Source organism: Salvelinus alpinus, chromosome 22 (genome assembly GCF_045679555.1).
Source record: "Salvelinus alpinus chromosome 22, SLU_Salpinus.1, whole genome shotgun sequence".
Taxonomy (NCBI): domain Eukaryota; kingdom Metazoa; phylum Chordata; class Actinopteri; order Salmoniformes; family Salmonidae; genus Salvelinus; species Salvelinus alpinus.
Genome location: NC_092107.1, coordinates 13,999,566 through 14,015,319, shown reverse-complemented (window position 1 = coordinate 14,015,319; position 15,754 = coordinate 13,999,566). Strand labels below are relative to the sequence as shown.

Here is a 15,754-nt window from a genome sequence, read left to right as displayed (position 1 = left end):
AATCATACCCAGTAGTATATACCAGGAATAATGAAATAATAATAGATGTTTGTTGAATCTGTGAATTATGCATGACCACTGGAGTCTTTGCCACTCATTTTTTTAAATGTACACTAACGGTCAAAAGTGTTTGGACACCTACTCATTCAAGGGTTTTTCATTATTTTTACTATTTGCTATATTGTAGAATAATAGTGAAGACATCAACTATGAAATAACACATATGGAATAATGTCGTAACCAAAAAAGTGTTAAATAAAAATATATTTGAGATTTTTCAAATAGCCTCCCTTTGCCTTGACCGCTTTGCACACGCTTGGAATTCTCTCAACCAGCTTCATGAGGTAGTCACCTGGAATGCATTTCAATTAACCGGTGTACCTTAAAAGTTCATTTGTGGAAATTCTTTCCTTTAATGCGTTTGAGCCAATCCGTTGTGATAAGGTAGGGGGGTATACAGAAGATAGCCCTATTTGGTAAAAGTCCAAGTCCACATTATGGCAAGAACAGCTCAAATAAGCAAAGAGAAATGACAGTCCATCATTACTTTAAGACATAAAGGTCAGTCAATCTAGAACATTCAAGTGCAGTCACAAGAACCATCAAGTGCTATGATGAAACTGGCTCTCATGAGGACCGCCACAGGAAAGGAAGACCCACAGTTACCTCTGCTGCAGAGGACAAGTTCATTAGAGTTAACTGCTGTTGACACTGATTTATTTAGAAGTCAATGCACACTTAACCAGTATGGCTACCACAGCATTCTGCAGCGATACGCCATCCTTTCTGGTTTGCGCTGGGTGGGACTATCACTTGTTTTTCAACAGGACAATGACCCAACACACCTCCAGGCTGTGTAAGGGCTATTTTACAAAGAAGAAGAGTGATGGAGTGCTGCATCAGATAACCTGGCCTCCACAATCCCCTGACCTCAACCTAATTGAGATGGTTTGGGATGAGTCGGACCGCAGAGTGAAGGAAAAGCAGCCAACAAGTGCTCAGCATATGTGGGAACTCCTTCAAGACTGTTGGAAAAGCATTCTAGGTGAAGTTGGTTGAGAGAATGCCAAGCGTGTGTAAAGCTGTCATCAAGACAAAGGGTGGCTATTTGAAGAATCTCAAATACAAAATATATTTTGATTTAACACTTTTTTGGTTACTACCTGATTCCATATGTGTTATTTCATAGTTTTGATGTCTTCACTATTACTCTACAATGTAGAAAATAGTTAAAATAAAGAAAAACCCTTGAATGAGTAGGTGTTCTAAGATTTTTGACCGGTGGTGTATTTCATCACTCAAAATCTTGCCAAAGCATATTTTGTAGGAGGGGTTAATATGAATTCAAAATAATTTGACATGATTTAGATGAATCGGGGTCATGAACATACGGACTTTGAAATGAACAAGGGAGAGGTTAAACGTAGGCTAAGTCTGGCATAAGCATATTCCCACACTTTACAATAACTCTGTTGCGGTGGTCTTAGGTAGTCTCCGTATAGGTTATTCCCTCCATTGCGACACTGCTGCCCGGTTGAAGAGCTTGTGATCTCCATGCAGCACCATGCGCCTTCGGAAAAGCACCCCTCAGCCTCAGAAGATGCTCTTCTGGAGGCATGCAGCCATAGTCATACCCTAATCTAGGCCTATTTGCCTACTAGACAAAAAGTGCAGCACATGCATGCAACTCATAATTCCAACATATTTGAACGTTTAATTCATCCTTCATTCAGTTCAGCCAGTCAGTATGTCATCCATTCAGTCATTTGTCTGAGTTGTAATAGGAACTACATCAAAGAAGATAGAACATATCCCTTTGTTGAATAGGCTGTTGATAGTCTTGACCATTTGGGACCCCTTGGCTATTTCGCTCAGGACAGGTTATAGCCTAGACTTAATCGATATTTTGTTCTATCTCATTTATTGATATGGATATAGCCTCTGTGTGATGGGGTACAAGTGGAATTCGCAAATACAACAGTCAAAATGCCTAATATAAAGCCTAGAGTCTGTGCTCCCAAATACTGGAAAACGTGTCATTCACCAGGTTACATGATCACCATAGTTAGCCCCACGCGGCTATAAAAATCAATTATGAAATTATTTGGCCATTAAATAGCACACAACAGCATGGATTATTTAGACAGTGGAGTAGGCCTGGCCTAAATCATATTTACTTTATATTATGCAGCACAGGCGGTTATTCTAGACAAAGCTCTTCTGTGTCTTTTAAAGTATAATTCTCTACTGATATAACGTTGTTATCGAATGCCGTTCTAACACAAGCTCTAAACTGTTATTTTGGAAATGAAACCAGAAGCTGCAAAGCAACTCTAACGTCAGGGCTAGAAGTGCTTGGTTGACTAGCTAACTTCGACTAGCTACGTTCGGTTCATGTCCTTTGCAGATGCCACATTCCTGACAAAAGTTTGTATGTATAAAAAAGATCTGTAACCGAGTAAAGGGAGACATAAAGTAAGAATTTATCTTGTAAATGTTCATTCATAGTCGTAACATAAGGTTTGTACGTTTTACAGATCTAATTGAACAGTTCCGTTTCATGTTTCACAATGGTTTTTCTTACGATCCTAACAATTTACGTATGGATTTTCTTACGATCCTAACAATACGTACGTTCAACCTTTTGGCAGCTATCTGGCTCCATAGCGTTTATTCAAGAATTGTGGCACTGACGGAGTTGAGGAAGAGGCGAAGTGAGAGGATTTACTCCGCCCAAAATCTGTCTATGTGAGATAAGCCCTTTTTTGTATGGAGGTCTATGCGAGAGTGTTAAATTATTTGATAAGAGTATAGGTTTTGTAATGTTTAGTCAGTTAAAAATGTACTGATATAAGAGGTTGCATGTGGCATTTTGTCAACTTTGAGAAAAACGACTGTTGTGCCTGTCGTTCACACGCGTACCTGCCCTCTCATTGGCTAGAATGGTCCCTCTGACCTGACCTCACTTACCCTCACTCATTGAGGAAGTACTGTAGGGAAGATGACTGTTTATCTTATATGCATAGTCACTTTAACTATACATTCATGTACATACTACCTCAATTGGCCCGACCAACCAGTGCTCCCGCACATTGGCCAACCGGGCTATCTGCGTTGTGTCCCACCACCCGCCAACCTCTCTTTTTACGCTACTGCTACTCTCTGTTCATCATATATGCATAGTCACTTTAACCATACCTACATGTACATACTACCTCAATAAGCCTGACTAACCGGTGTCTGTATATAGCCTTGCTACTGTTATTTTCAAATGTCTTTTTACTGTTGTTTTATTTCTTTACTTACCTACACACACACACTCACAAAAAAAACACACATGCCTTTTTTTCGCACTATTGTTTAGAGCCTGTAAGTAAGCATTTCACTGTAAGGTGTACCTGTTGTATTCGGCGCACGTGACAAATAAACTTTGATTTGACATGACGGAAATGTATGTTCTGTTTGAAAGTGATGGCGGGTGGGTAAAGATGAGCGTGAGAACGAATGAAAAAGAAAGGAAACTAATTAAGTGACGTTGTGATAGAAACTAAGATATTCCTAGATTTGTTTATAGTAGGAGTCTTGGATCAATATTACCTGGGAGATCCGTTTGAAGTCACGAAGAGTAACGTATCATGGATGCGTAGAGTGAGGTGGCATATGTGAGAGTCACAAGAGCTGATCTTATTCAGATTTTCTGTGTGTCCGCGGAACGGAAGAAGCTTGCATTCTGCCTCCAAAAGATTTTTGAATGGAATGTTTTGTATATGTATTTCCAAAGCAGGGTGCCGGTCAAGGGGGTTATCTCTTGGGATGCAGATAATATACCTGAGGAAGTAGGTGAAGTGATTGGTGCAGGCCGACTGACATGTATGGTGGATGGAGTAAGAAAACCCACTTCATCCAAATTATTGTTTTTGATAAGTCTCTCCCTTCTCATGTAAAGCTTTATGACATACCATGTAAGCGCTTATGTGCACAAGCCCCTACAAAGATTTGGGCATGTATCAAGTGTATGCAGATGGGAAGAATATCAAATGTCAGATGAGGTTATATGCTGCAACTGTGGAGACTGCACCAGTGAATGTTTCTCGGCAATCAAGGGCTCCTAATATATTACTTGTGAAAAAGGTGAACTTCGTAGCGTTTATTGCAATGGTCATAAACTTCACAGCACAAACAAAGAAGAAATCAGAGAAAATTGGAATCATTGTGAGTGCAGCAGAACGTTTTTTGGGACTCAGCCAAGGCGTTGCAAAAAATCCGGTCAAAGGATGTTCTGCCCTCACAGGCCCCTGAGCCTGTGTCGGGATGTGACTCGAATTGGAATGTGTTTATTTTTGTATGAGGTCGTTTTTACCCCTCTCCTATAATGAATATTTTTTTTATATAGTTTACCATCCATACAGTAGGTGGGGGCATTCACCTCTAATGCTTGTTTGCGGGCTGCCATAACACCATAGAAGTAGAAGAAGAAGCGCGGCCACTCGGCTATCTTCTTTGAGGAAGTGCGTGTGCAAAACGTAAACAAAGTGTGTTGCGTAATCTCACCCAATTGCCATTTTTCGTGCAAATGTCTGTAATCCGAATGAGAGTAGGCTACGACAAAACAACAGGCATTACCAGGTAGTAAGAACATTGTAAATGTATTATTTGTTCTATATTTTAATCGGTTGTAATCCTAAACACAGATACAATAGCTAGCTAACGTTAGCTAGCTAATTTAAAGGAACTACGTTAATTGCTAGCTAATAACTGGGGTAGCTAACTTCTCATCTAATGTGTAAAAACATTCCTAACATTCGGAAATGTCAATTCAGAGAACACAATGTAACGTTGAACGTTTGCAATTCAGAGTGTTGTTTGCATGCAACTACTATATACTGTAACGATCAAGCTAGTTAGCAGGGGAGTTAGGTTAGCAAATATTGATATCCGAAATTACCAGTGGTGGAAAAAGTACCCAATTGTCATACAAGAGTAAAAGTAAAGATACCTTAATAGAAAATGACTCAAGTAAAAGTGAAAGTCACCCAGTAAAATACTACTTGAGTAAAAGTCTAAAAGTATCTGTTTTGAAATATTCTTAAGTATCAAAAGTACTAGTAAAAGTATAAATAATGTCAAATTCCGTATATTAAGCAAACCAGACAGCACCATTTTCTTGTATTTTTTAAGTTACGGATAGCCTGAGGCTATCTCCAACACTCAGACATTAATTTACAAATGAAGCATTTGTGTTTAGTGAGTCCTCCAGATCAGAAGCAGTACTAGGGATGACCTAGGGATGTTCTCTTGATAAGAGTGTGAATTTGATCTTTTTCCTCTCCTGCTAAGCATTCAAAATGTAACGAGTACTTTTGGGTATCAGGGAAATATATGGAGTAAAAAGTACAATATTGTCATTAGGATTGTAGTGAAGTAAAAGTTGTCAAAAATATAAATAGTAAAGTACAGATACCCCCAAAAACTTCTTAAGTAGTACTTTTTAAAGTATTTTTACTTAAGTACTTTACACCACTAGAAATGACGTCATGAGCAGTGGACCCTATTTCACACTAGCTAGCAAGCTAGGGTTCCTGTCTTGACATTCAATACTTTTTTATTTTATTCAGACAACATATTGCTGTGCTTTCATGTCATTTGTTGTTTGTTGTTGTTTGTAACGTTATCATGATTCCATGAGTTTGTTGTTTGTAACGTTATCATAATTCCATGATTTTGCAGCTGGTGAGATTATGGAGAATGACGATGATACCAAAGAAGACCCCCAGTCACAAGTCAAGAACTCAGTCAGCATGGAGGAGAACTGCTGCAACAAAGACACTTTCAGGTTTGAATGTCTCCTTGTGGTCATATGAGCTCCGGCTAACAACTTTGATTAGAGAACATGTTTTGTGCTTAAGGAGACACTGCACATTTAATTTGTTTATGGTCAATGGACACTGCACACCCAGAGTCATATTCAGCAATGCAGGCAGCATTGCATTTGAACTGACAAAGAACTGCACATGGTTGGATTGTTAGTTATCTGATATCTGTGCAGGCAATTCAAAAATGTAATTCTAGTGCATGCACACAGGCATACTATTTCCTTATTAGGTCTGTATTCCCCCAGACAGAACACAGTTTAACCTCACATTGTCTGCCAGTGCCAGCACCCAATACAAAGCTGAGAGCATAATACATTAGTATTATTGTGATTAGGTTTGGCAGTGCATTGCATTCCCACACATATTAGAGAAATATTCCACGTCACTCTTTCCAAATCAGAGGAAAGTTCAGTAAAGCAGATGATTGGGCCCCAAAGTCTACCACCACCACTGCCACTTTGTGTTTCTCTTTAAGCCTTGCTCAAAGTTTTGTCATTGTGGACTGGTGTTAAGCAAATTATTACAGACTAAGTTAACATTAAGGGGTTGTTTTCACATAGTGGGTCTCATGTGGCCCCTTCTTGATTCTGCTTAGCCCGTAATCCTTCTCAGTCTACTTCAGACCCTCCAAAAATATTCTCATGTCTCTCATTCACTTCCAGAGGCTGGATTTTATGTAAGGCATCATTGCTCCGTCTAAAGTATACATTAGTCTTTAGATATGTCCTAGCTGCTCTTCTTCCACCTGTTATACCGTAAGGAATTCCAAGACAGGACCTTTGGTGAATCTGTAGCCATTTCTGTGCTTTTGTGACAGCAGGAGTTCGGTATGGTCTTTCATATCAAATTCAGACTCTCACATGATGCCAAGGGGAAGTGCTGTGATGAAGGTCTCCCTTTGATGGATCTTGGAACAAGAAAGAATCACCAAGGACATACATCTGCAGTTAGACCACTGTAGAAGACCCTGCCTATGATCTCTGCAAATATTCAAGTATCCAAATCTCCATTAAAGGACAAACTAATGATCTGCAGTGAAATGTTCCCCTTGTAAACAAGGAAGAATCACCTGCCTTTCTGAACTGCTCATCGCAACAGTTTAGTTCTCCATATTTTCCTCCTCTCTTCCCGACACTGAGATTCCTTCCAGAAGATCACCCACAATGGATGAGATCCGCCGGTTGTTCGGTTCGCCCGGAGGCTCTGCCAACCTGTCCTCGGGCAGCCGCCTGCTGCTGCGCCAGCGCCTCGCCCAGCTCATGACCTGCGTGGATGACCTGGACCCCTCGCCCCAGCTCCAAGAGCAGATGGTAGGCAGCTTGGACAACACCTTCCTCATCTGTGGTAAAAGGGCCAACCGGCTCAAGAAAGAGAACTTCAGGTGGACATGATAGGCTTTGCAGGGTTCCTCTTTTCTGTTCTCTTTGGCCTTATTTCAACTTGACTTCCACTTTCTCTGTCTTTATAACATCATATGATTTGTTTTTAATCAAAATGCATTGCATATGGTTCTTCGTTGCAAGGGTTTAGTTGATGAACACAAAGTATCGTAAGACTAGATACTAATGATTCTTCTTGACTAAAATGTACAGCAATGACTTCCCCATTTTAGTCCAAATGTGTCTGTCTTTATCTGAGTGCAGAGGGTCTGAGTTGGTGGAGAAGTTAGACATGTTTTTCATGTCTTGATTTTAAGGCTTTGGAGTGGACCCTTGTTTGATCAGCCTCTTGAGCTCAGAGCAGGCAGTGTGTGGCGGTCTCTTCCGTTCTGTATCGTAATCTCTGGCATGCTTATCTTTTTTTAAATTTGATAACACAAAATGCCCTTTTGTTAACAGAACTGAAAGGTTATGATGTTAGAGATCATAAGTCAATGTTCAGTGTTCAATTTATCCTGTGCTTAGGACATGGAAAGGAATTGGCTTAGTTTCTCGTTGAGAAGTGTTCTTCATTCACAGTATCTGAATTGATATAGGCTACGGTTAGAGATATGAATAGGCTTCATCAACCACCACTGTCCATTCAAGACTAGCTAAACATGATGTTGTTGTGTAACTAAATAAGCTTCTGAAAGTTGCAGTCCCATTTGTCAGGCTTTTGCTCAAATTAGTTTTGTGGAAAACTGCTGTGCAAGTGAATCATGATCTGCTGTACTCTCTCGCTCTCGCTCCCTCTCCCTTTCTTGCTCTCTCTTGCTTTCCATCGCCCCCTCTCTAACCACTCCCTCTCTTTCTCTCTCTCTCGATCCCTCCAGGCTTCACATGGTCACGTGGAATGTTGCTACAGCTGATCCTCCAGATGATATCAGCTCCTTGCTTCACCTGAACTCCCCAAAGACCCCAGACCTCTACGTGATTGGGTGGGGTTGCGGAGCTACTGCATGCTGATTGGATATTGATTAAGACACAGTACAATGGCATGACAGGAAAATATATATATTTTTCTAAGTGGTATGGTGAAAATGCTTCAGTAAGTTTATTTGTATAATACTAATGTTACAGGCAACAATAGTGTGTGTGTGTGTGTGTGTGTGTGTGTGTGTGTGTGTGTGTGTGTGTGTGTGTGTGTGTGTGTGTGTGTGTGTGTGTGTGTGTGTGTGTGTGTGTGTGTGTGTGTGTGTGTGTTATAGTCTCCAGGAGGTGTACTCTGCTCCTCACAGGTTCATCATAGACATGGCCGTTGAGGACTCCTGGAGCCATCTCTTCATGTCCAGCCTGGCACCACGAGGCTACCTGAAGGTACAACAGTGGGACAATATGACTTCATAACACTAATAATACCACTCCAGCACCATAGACCGGTTTTAACTAGTTTCATGCCACCAACCTTAGTCTGAGGCAACAGAAGAATGTGCTCCCAACATAGTTTGTCCTCAGTTTATTTTCACCTCCTTGTCTTTCAAAGTAATATCATTTGCTTGTTATGTGCCACTCTGCTTCCACACTTCTGATTCTGCCTTTTTGTCTTTCTCCAGGATACTTAAAGAGCCTGAAAATAGGCCAGGTTTAGATGAAGCGATCTCAGGGTGTCTGCTATCTTGTTGTGTTGCAGGTGTCCTCCATCCGCATGCAGGGCCTCCTACTGCTGTTCTTCTCCAAACTGGCCCACGTTCCATTCATTAGAGACATCCAGGACACCTACTCTCGCACAGGCATCTCCGGCTACTGGGTAAGAACAGGCTCAGGGGATGTTATTAGTTATTATGACAGCTTATAGCGAGTGTTATAATGCACTAAAAGTGTCATAAATGCACCTATAAGGCATTGTGTGTCAGCCTCACGTAAAAAAGGGCTTTTCATAAATTTGATTGATTGACCTTGTGCCCAACAGGGGAATAAAGGCGGGGTGTCCATCCGCCTGTCTTTCTACGGCCACATGCTCTGCTTTCTCAACTGTCACCTGGCGGCACACATGCAGTACGCCTCGCAGCGCGTCGACGAGTTCGAGTACATCCTGGACACGCAGACCTTCGACCCCAAAAAGACACCGCAAATCCTCGACCACAAGTCAGTATACATTAAACGCAGTTGAGTGTGTGTTTTCCTATATTCACACAGTTGCTGCTTCGGTATTATAAATGGAGGAGCTTGACATCTGCTTGTAATATGATTTTAAGTACTACTGTGCTCTCTCTGTGTTGAATGTTCACATTGGCCCCTCTCTCTCTCTCTCTCTCTCTCAGGCTGGTCTTTTGGTTTGGGGATTTGAACTTCCGCATCCAAGATCACGGCATGCATTTTTTGCGCAACTGCATCACCAGCCATAAGTTGAACTTGCTGTGGAGCAAAGACCAGGTCAGACTCATGAGGGATGCATTTGTTTTGCTCTATCTTGGACAATACAGTACTATACATAGATTGGAGAAGGGACCGTGGCTTTTCATTTTACACACGTACAGTTAGCTGTCTTGTTTTCATGCATGTAAGACATGGGGTGTACAAATGGCACCCTGTTCACTTCATTGTGCACTACTTTTGACCAGGGCCCATAGGGCTCTGATCCAAAAGAAGTGCAAGTAGTGCACTATAAAGGGAATAGGGTGCTATTCGGGATGCCGCCATCGTATTTCCTGAGGATGTTGAATGTAATGCTTTTGTTGTCATTCCGTGTGGCTGTATCAGCTGACCATGATGAAGAAGACGGAGGCTCTCCTGCAGGAGTTTGACGAGGGACCTCTGGACTTTCAACCAACCTACAAATTCGACAGGTTCTCTGACTGCTATGACAGCAGGTAATGTAATGGCTGACGTGCAATCATAGGCGTATGGGCACACTCGCACACATATTGAGTTATGCGTGCACAAACACAGTCACTGACACACACACTTTCTCTCCTGATCTGTATTAGTCTTTGGCTCTATAAAGCATCACTCTTTCAGACTTGTCACTTTTGTGTCATCTTTTCTGCGTGCTTTTACTGAGCTGACTCCTGCTCTCCTTACAAGACATCATTTTTTTCAAATGCTCAACTCTGCTCTCTTTCGACTTCACAGGCCCCACGGGACATGGCTTGGTTTCCAGTAAGCTGCTCAAAACACCCCTCTCTTAATGCCCCCCCTAATCCCCCTTAAGCAGTATTCTGCTCCTGCACAATAAGCCCACTAAAACGGTTGCAAGGCAGTGACGGAAAGATTTTTGCAATGGAAAGTCAAAATGCCTCTCTCTCCCACAAAATGGTGCCTACAGAACCCCAGACCTTGCTCTCTCTTTGTGTGTGTGTATGCGCTTCTGGGGTTTTCTGCTGATGTGAATGCTGTGTGATAAATACCATAGTTGTCTACAGCTAACACAGTTGTCTCTAACAGTACATACGGTATATCAAAGTCGCTTTATTCTGCATATGAAGCCGGTGGAAAATTCCATTGAAGCGTATCAGCATTGTGCGGAGGTGGCTGCCATTCTCAGTGGACACGGTGTTCTGGATTTGTTAAGCCTAATTCATTTAACTCCCACAATACAATTCCCACTCATACGGAGAGAGAGGAGCTTTGCTAGCCGACTGTACCATTGGCTCTGTGTGGGCGTAAGCAGCTGTCAGTTTCTAACAGGCATGGTTACTAGCTATATACAGCACAACCTCCTTTCCTGCTGCTTGGATTGTTCACTATATAGTTGTAATGAATCGCTATATGCAGAGCATTCGGAAAAGTATTCAGACCCCTTGACTTTTTCCACATTTTGTTACGTTACAGCCTTATTCTAAAATTGATTCATTCGTTTTTTTCCCCCTCATCAATCTACACACAATACCCCATAATGACAAAGCAAAAACAGTTTTGTTTTTTAAAATTTTAGCAAATTTATAAAATAATAAAAATGGATATTACATTTACATAAGTATTCAGATCCTTTACTGAGTACTTTGTTGAAGCACCTTTGGCAGAGATTACAGCCTTGACTCTTCTTGGGTATGACGCTACAAGCTTGGCACACCTGTATTTGGGGAGTTTCTCCCATTATTCTCTGCAGATCCTCTCAAGCTCTGTCAGGTTGGATGGGGAGCGTTGCTGCACAGCTATTTTCAGGTCTCTCCAGAGATGTTCGATCGGGTTCAAGTCCGGGCTCTGGCTCGTCCACTCAAGAACATTCAGAGACTTGTCCTGAAGCCACTCCTGCATTGTCTTGGCTGTGTGCTTAGGGTCATTGTCCTATTGGAAGGTGAACCTTCGCCCCAGTCTGAGGTCCTGAGCGCTCTGGATCAGGTTTTCATCAAGGATCTCTCTGTACTTTGCACCATTCATCTTTCCCTCGATCCTGACTAGTCTCCCAGTCCCTACCGCTGAAAAACATCACCACAGCATGATGCTGCCACCATGCTTCATGGGACCTTTATATAGACATGCTGCCACCAAACTGTGGGACCTTTATATAGACAGGTGTGAGCCTTTCCAAATCATGTCCAATCAATTGAATTTACCACAGGTGGACTCCAATCAAGTTGTAGAAACATCTCAAGGATGATCAATGGAAACAGGATGCACCTGAGCTCAATTTTGAGTCTCATAGCAAAGGGTCTGAATACTTATTTAAACAAGGTATTTCTGTTTTAAATTTTTTATACATTTGCAAAAATGTCTAAAACCCTGTTTTCGCTTTGTCATAATGGGGTATTGTGTGTGTATATTCATGAGGAAAACGATACATTTGATCAATTTTAGAATAAGGCGGTAACGTAATAAAGTGTGTCAAAAGTAAAGGGGTCTGAATACTTTCCAATGCACTGTAGCTGTACAGTATGTATTCCTGTATGGGCGCACGTGTTTGTGTGTGCATCACCTTGTGTTTGTGTGTGTCAGTGTCGTTACTTACGGTATCCACCGCTGTGCACTAATCAGTACAATAGAGAGGGCACTCACTGTATGAGTCACCCAGTGAGACAGAATGGAAAACTAATCCGCTATGAGAGACTACTAATGAGGAATATGAAAGGATACAAAGCAAGCACTGCGGAATCTGATCCATCATGTCGAGCTGACTGAAATAACACGGAGATGGAGGAAACGCTAAAGAAATCCAGCTACCTTATGAGATGCCTCATCATACTTTCTCCATCTCTAACACACTCTCTCATGTCATTCTCTCACAGGCTTTGTTCAGATATCCATACTAGCAGACTACTAGAATGATTCAATGTATTGGGCATGCATTCTAAGTGATATACTAGTTCATTTGGAACTCAGTCTTTCTGTTTCTCCACATCTTGTTTGTCTCTCGCTAAATCCCTTCGCTTGTCCGTTTGCCGGTTCCTCTCCATCTCCCATTCTGACTTAATCATTCTTTCGCTCGCTCTCTCACTAAATCCGTGTCTCTTCTCTCGTCCGCCCGTCTGTCTGTCTGCCCAGTGGTAAGATGCGTAAGCCGGCCTGGACAGACCGGATTCTGTGGAGGGTGAAGCCTAAAGAGACACCCCCAGAGGAGGAGAAGGACGAGGACAGGGACTCTGGTCTGGACGAGAAGAACACCAAGAAGAAGCAGGAGGAGGAGGAAGAGTTCCCTCTGAAACTCAAGCAGGACTCGTACACCAGCAACATGGAGTATGGCGTCAGCGACCACAAGCCTGTCATCGGCATCTTTACCTTGGAGGTGACTGAGACAGCGGCATTTCCAATTCCCGCATCTGAGACCGTATGAACAGTCTTAAGAGTAGCAGAGCTGATCTAAAATCAGATCCTTCCTGTCCATATAATGTTATTCATTATGATCTAAGAGGCAACACAAGATCAGCACTCCTACTCTGAGGCGCTTTTTGAATACAGGCCCTGATCTTCTTTTCCAATGTGACTCTTGATAGTGAAACCGTGTGATGCAAATATACTGCTTTATACTCCTTCACCCTCTAGCCAATCCTGACTACCTCTTCCCTCCATATGTTCTGTCGTTCCCTCCTGTCTATCCCCACACTGTAGTTGAGGAAGATGTACGAGACGCCGTTGGTGCGCGTGTGTGCCGAGGGTGAATGGAGCGCCGACTTTGACGCCATAGTGATCTACAGCCCCCTTCAGCCCTTCCCTTCTAGCGCCTGGGACTGGATAGGCCTCTACAAGGTCAGAGTCGACTTAACCCTCTGTTCTTTTGAATCATAGAAGTATAGTCGATGTGTCGTTTTTACAGGTTTGTGTTACAGGTGGGATTCAGGAGTGTTTCGGACTACATTACCTACACCTGGGTGAAGGATGACGAGGTCTCGTTTAATGACGAGCTCGCCCAGGTAATATGACTGCGTGCGTGTGTCTTTTGTGTTTGATGACATGGAGATGCTTGAATATGTTTCTGTGTTTACCCAGGTCTATGTGAGCAAGGATGAGATTCCGGTGCTGGGAGGGGAGTGCGTGCTCTGCTATTACTGCAGTACACTCCAATGCATTGTGGGTATTAGCTCACCCTTTAAGGTAAGTGCAGGTTTACCGTAAGCCACCAAGAACAGTCCAGACATAGAGAATATACATACGCACACTCATGCATTCACATACATTTTGGGCCAGTTTTCTGGATGCAGCTTCAGCCTAGTCCTATAACTCCTGGACTAAAAATATTGGAGATTCTCCGTTTGAATGTAGAAATGTCTCCGTCTGATTTTAGGTACAAGAGTCCAAAGGGGCCGTTGAGGAAGGTCTAGCACCGGAGAACATCGACGGCCTTGAAAAGGCCACAGCGAGTTAGGACCTGTGAGTGGACCAGACTTTATTGCTGGACCAAACATGCCCACTAACACTGTCTGTCCGTCAATGCTGTTACACATTTGACCTTTGGTGGCCTATCTGCAAGCTGTGGTGCTGCTGAAGTCATGGAATGTTACTTAACTATAGGCCAGTGCACTTTGTTTTTAATGAATCATAACTGTTTCTGTCTTGTTCTCCACTGCCAGTTGTGGCGGCAACAGTAGCCTAGTGGTTATTTCAGTTCTGTTCAGATGTTGATCCCGCTTTTAAAATCAGTCGCAGAGAGAGATTGGCAGCGTCGTTTTAGGAAAGGTTGTGTTTTTGTTCCGTGTATTTATGCTTTTTTTGTGTGTTTTGTCTCTGGATTGATACAGAACTCATTGGACATTGTCAGATGTTCCAGGTAGGTTGTACAGAAGTTGAACATTAACTTCAGAGTCGTGGCTGTTTCACTTGAAAATTTGACCAATCATATAATGGTATCGTTAATACATGAATATGACATTGTTTTAAATAATGGTTCATACATTTACATTTTCCCTTTGCAAACTTAGTCCTCTGCTAAGAAAACGCTTTGTGCTATGCTGTGCTATGCCATTCCGAGAAAAATATTGCACAATTTGTTCTTGTTCACATTCATGACCATGCCCTTTTTATAGATGTGCGTTACTGGTTTAGGTATTTATTGAAGTAATTTTGGTTCAAGTAAGTGTGATTGGGGATGGAAAGTTATCTAAGAAAACAGTGGATTCAACAAGTGCCTCAATGTTAACAACCAGTAAATAACTGTTCAATGGATGCTTTGGTACAAAACTATGGAATTCCTATTTGATTATTTATTGGTGCGTTTGAAAATGATTATATTGTTCTTATTCTTAAAAAATATGCAAGTCTTTCTTGTTCTGTACGCATCAACATTTAATCTATAGAACTTCTTGTACTTTTCTTTGACCAATTTCAGCATAAGCGAGACCTGTTCAAATGTCTTTATTTGCTTATTGAAAACGCTTGTACATTGACTTGTAAAGATTACTCAAGCCACTTCATTCTGTTTTTACAGTATATTGAAAATTAGGAGTGCTCTATTTTCTCAGTAACGTGGTAAATGAATAAAAACAAATGTTATACTGTAACCTATTTAAAGCTTAAATAAAAAATTCTAAATGATGATGCCTGTCATTTATCACTAGTCTGGAATAGAAATACAATAAGTCCTTTTTAAACCTTTGATACAATGTAGTCTACACTGTTTATGTTATTGTAATAAGATTGTTGACTTTAATCTACAAACTATCGTCTTAGCTGGAAACAAGAACTATACATTTAATATAAAAAGAAAGCTTTTTTAAACATTTTATTAACGGGTATTTGGAAGATTTATGCTAGGATGATAATAATAACGGACATTAGGAACAACAATTCACAACAGTCTCTGAACATGAAAATTATCAAGTATTTTAAACCAGTCAACTGATTTACATTTTAGTCAAAGAGAGAAAAATATAAAAGTAAATAGTTCCAACAGTTATAAAGGGCTTTATAAAATAAATTGATTGATCAACTCAATGGCTTGAAGCAATGTTCCTTACAGTATACAGTAAGCGCCATTTCCAGTTTGATCGGCAAACCGGTCCAGAAGCAATCCAGGATCAAGGTACATAGACATACAGGTTGACGTTTTACTTTTCTAAACACACAGACGCAGTGCACAACGTGACATTG

The 15,754-nt window shown here is 41.4% G+C and overlaps 1 protein-coding gene across 5 annotated transcripts; it reads left to right on the top strand.

The window, feature by feature from the left end:
• Nucleotides 1-3,853: 3,853 nt before the first annotated feature.
• Nucleotides 3,854-15,200, top strand: LOC139549048 (inositol polyphosphate 5-phosphatase K-like). Of its 5 annotated transcripts, none has more exons than XM_071359128.1 (14): nt 3,854-3,884; nt 5,728-5,833; nt 8,128-8,232; nt 8,503-8,611; nt 8,925-9,041; nt 9,204-9,379; nt 9,556-9,667; nt 9,995-10,104; nt 10,367-10,393; nt 12,716-12,956; nt 13,280-13,417; nt 13,498-13,581; nt 13,658-13,762; nt 13,953-15,200. In XM_071359128.1, the coding sequence occupies exons 1-14, from the start codon at nt 3,869-3,871 to the stop codon at nt 14,031-14,033; spliced, it is 1,527 nt and encodes a 508-aa protein (XP_071215229.1). In that variant the 5' UTR covers nt 3,854-3,868; the 3' UTR covers nt 14,034-15,200. The 5 variants fall into 5 exon arrangements, with proteins under 5 accessions (XP_071215229.1, XP_071215231.1, XP_071215232.1 ...); XM_071359131.1 differs by lacking the exon at nt 3,854-3,884 and adding an exon at nt 4,469-4,626; XM_071359130.1 differs by lacking the exon at nt 10,367-10,393.
• The last annotated feature ends 554 nt before the right edge of the window (nt 15,201-15,754 follow it).

Bases quoted from the DNA above. Each gene is read 5' to 3' on its own strand.
- LOC139549048 (XM_071359128.1), top strand. The intron at 9,042-9,203 runs GTAAGAACAGGC...TGTGCCCAACAG, and splicing joins CAGGCATCTCCGGCTACTGG to GGGAATAAAGGCGGGGTGTC. The intron at 9,668-9,994 runs GTCAGACTCATG...TGGCTGTATCAG, and splicing joins TGCTGTGGAGCAAAGACCAG to CTGACCATGATGAAGAAGAC.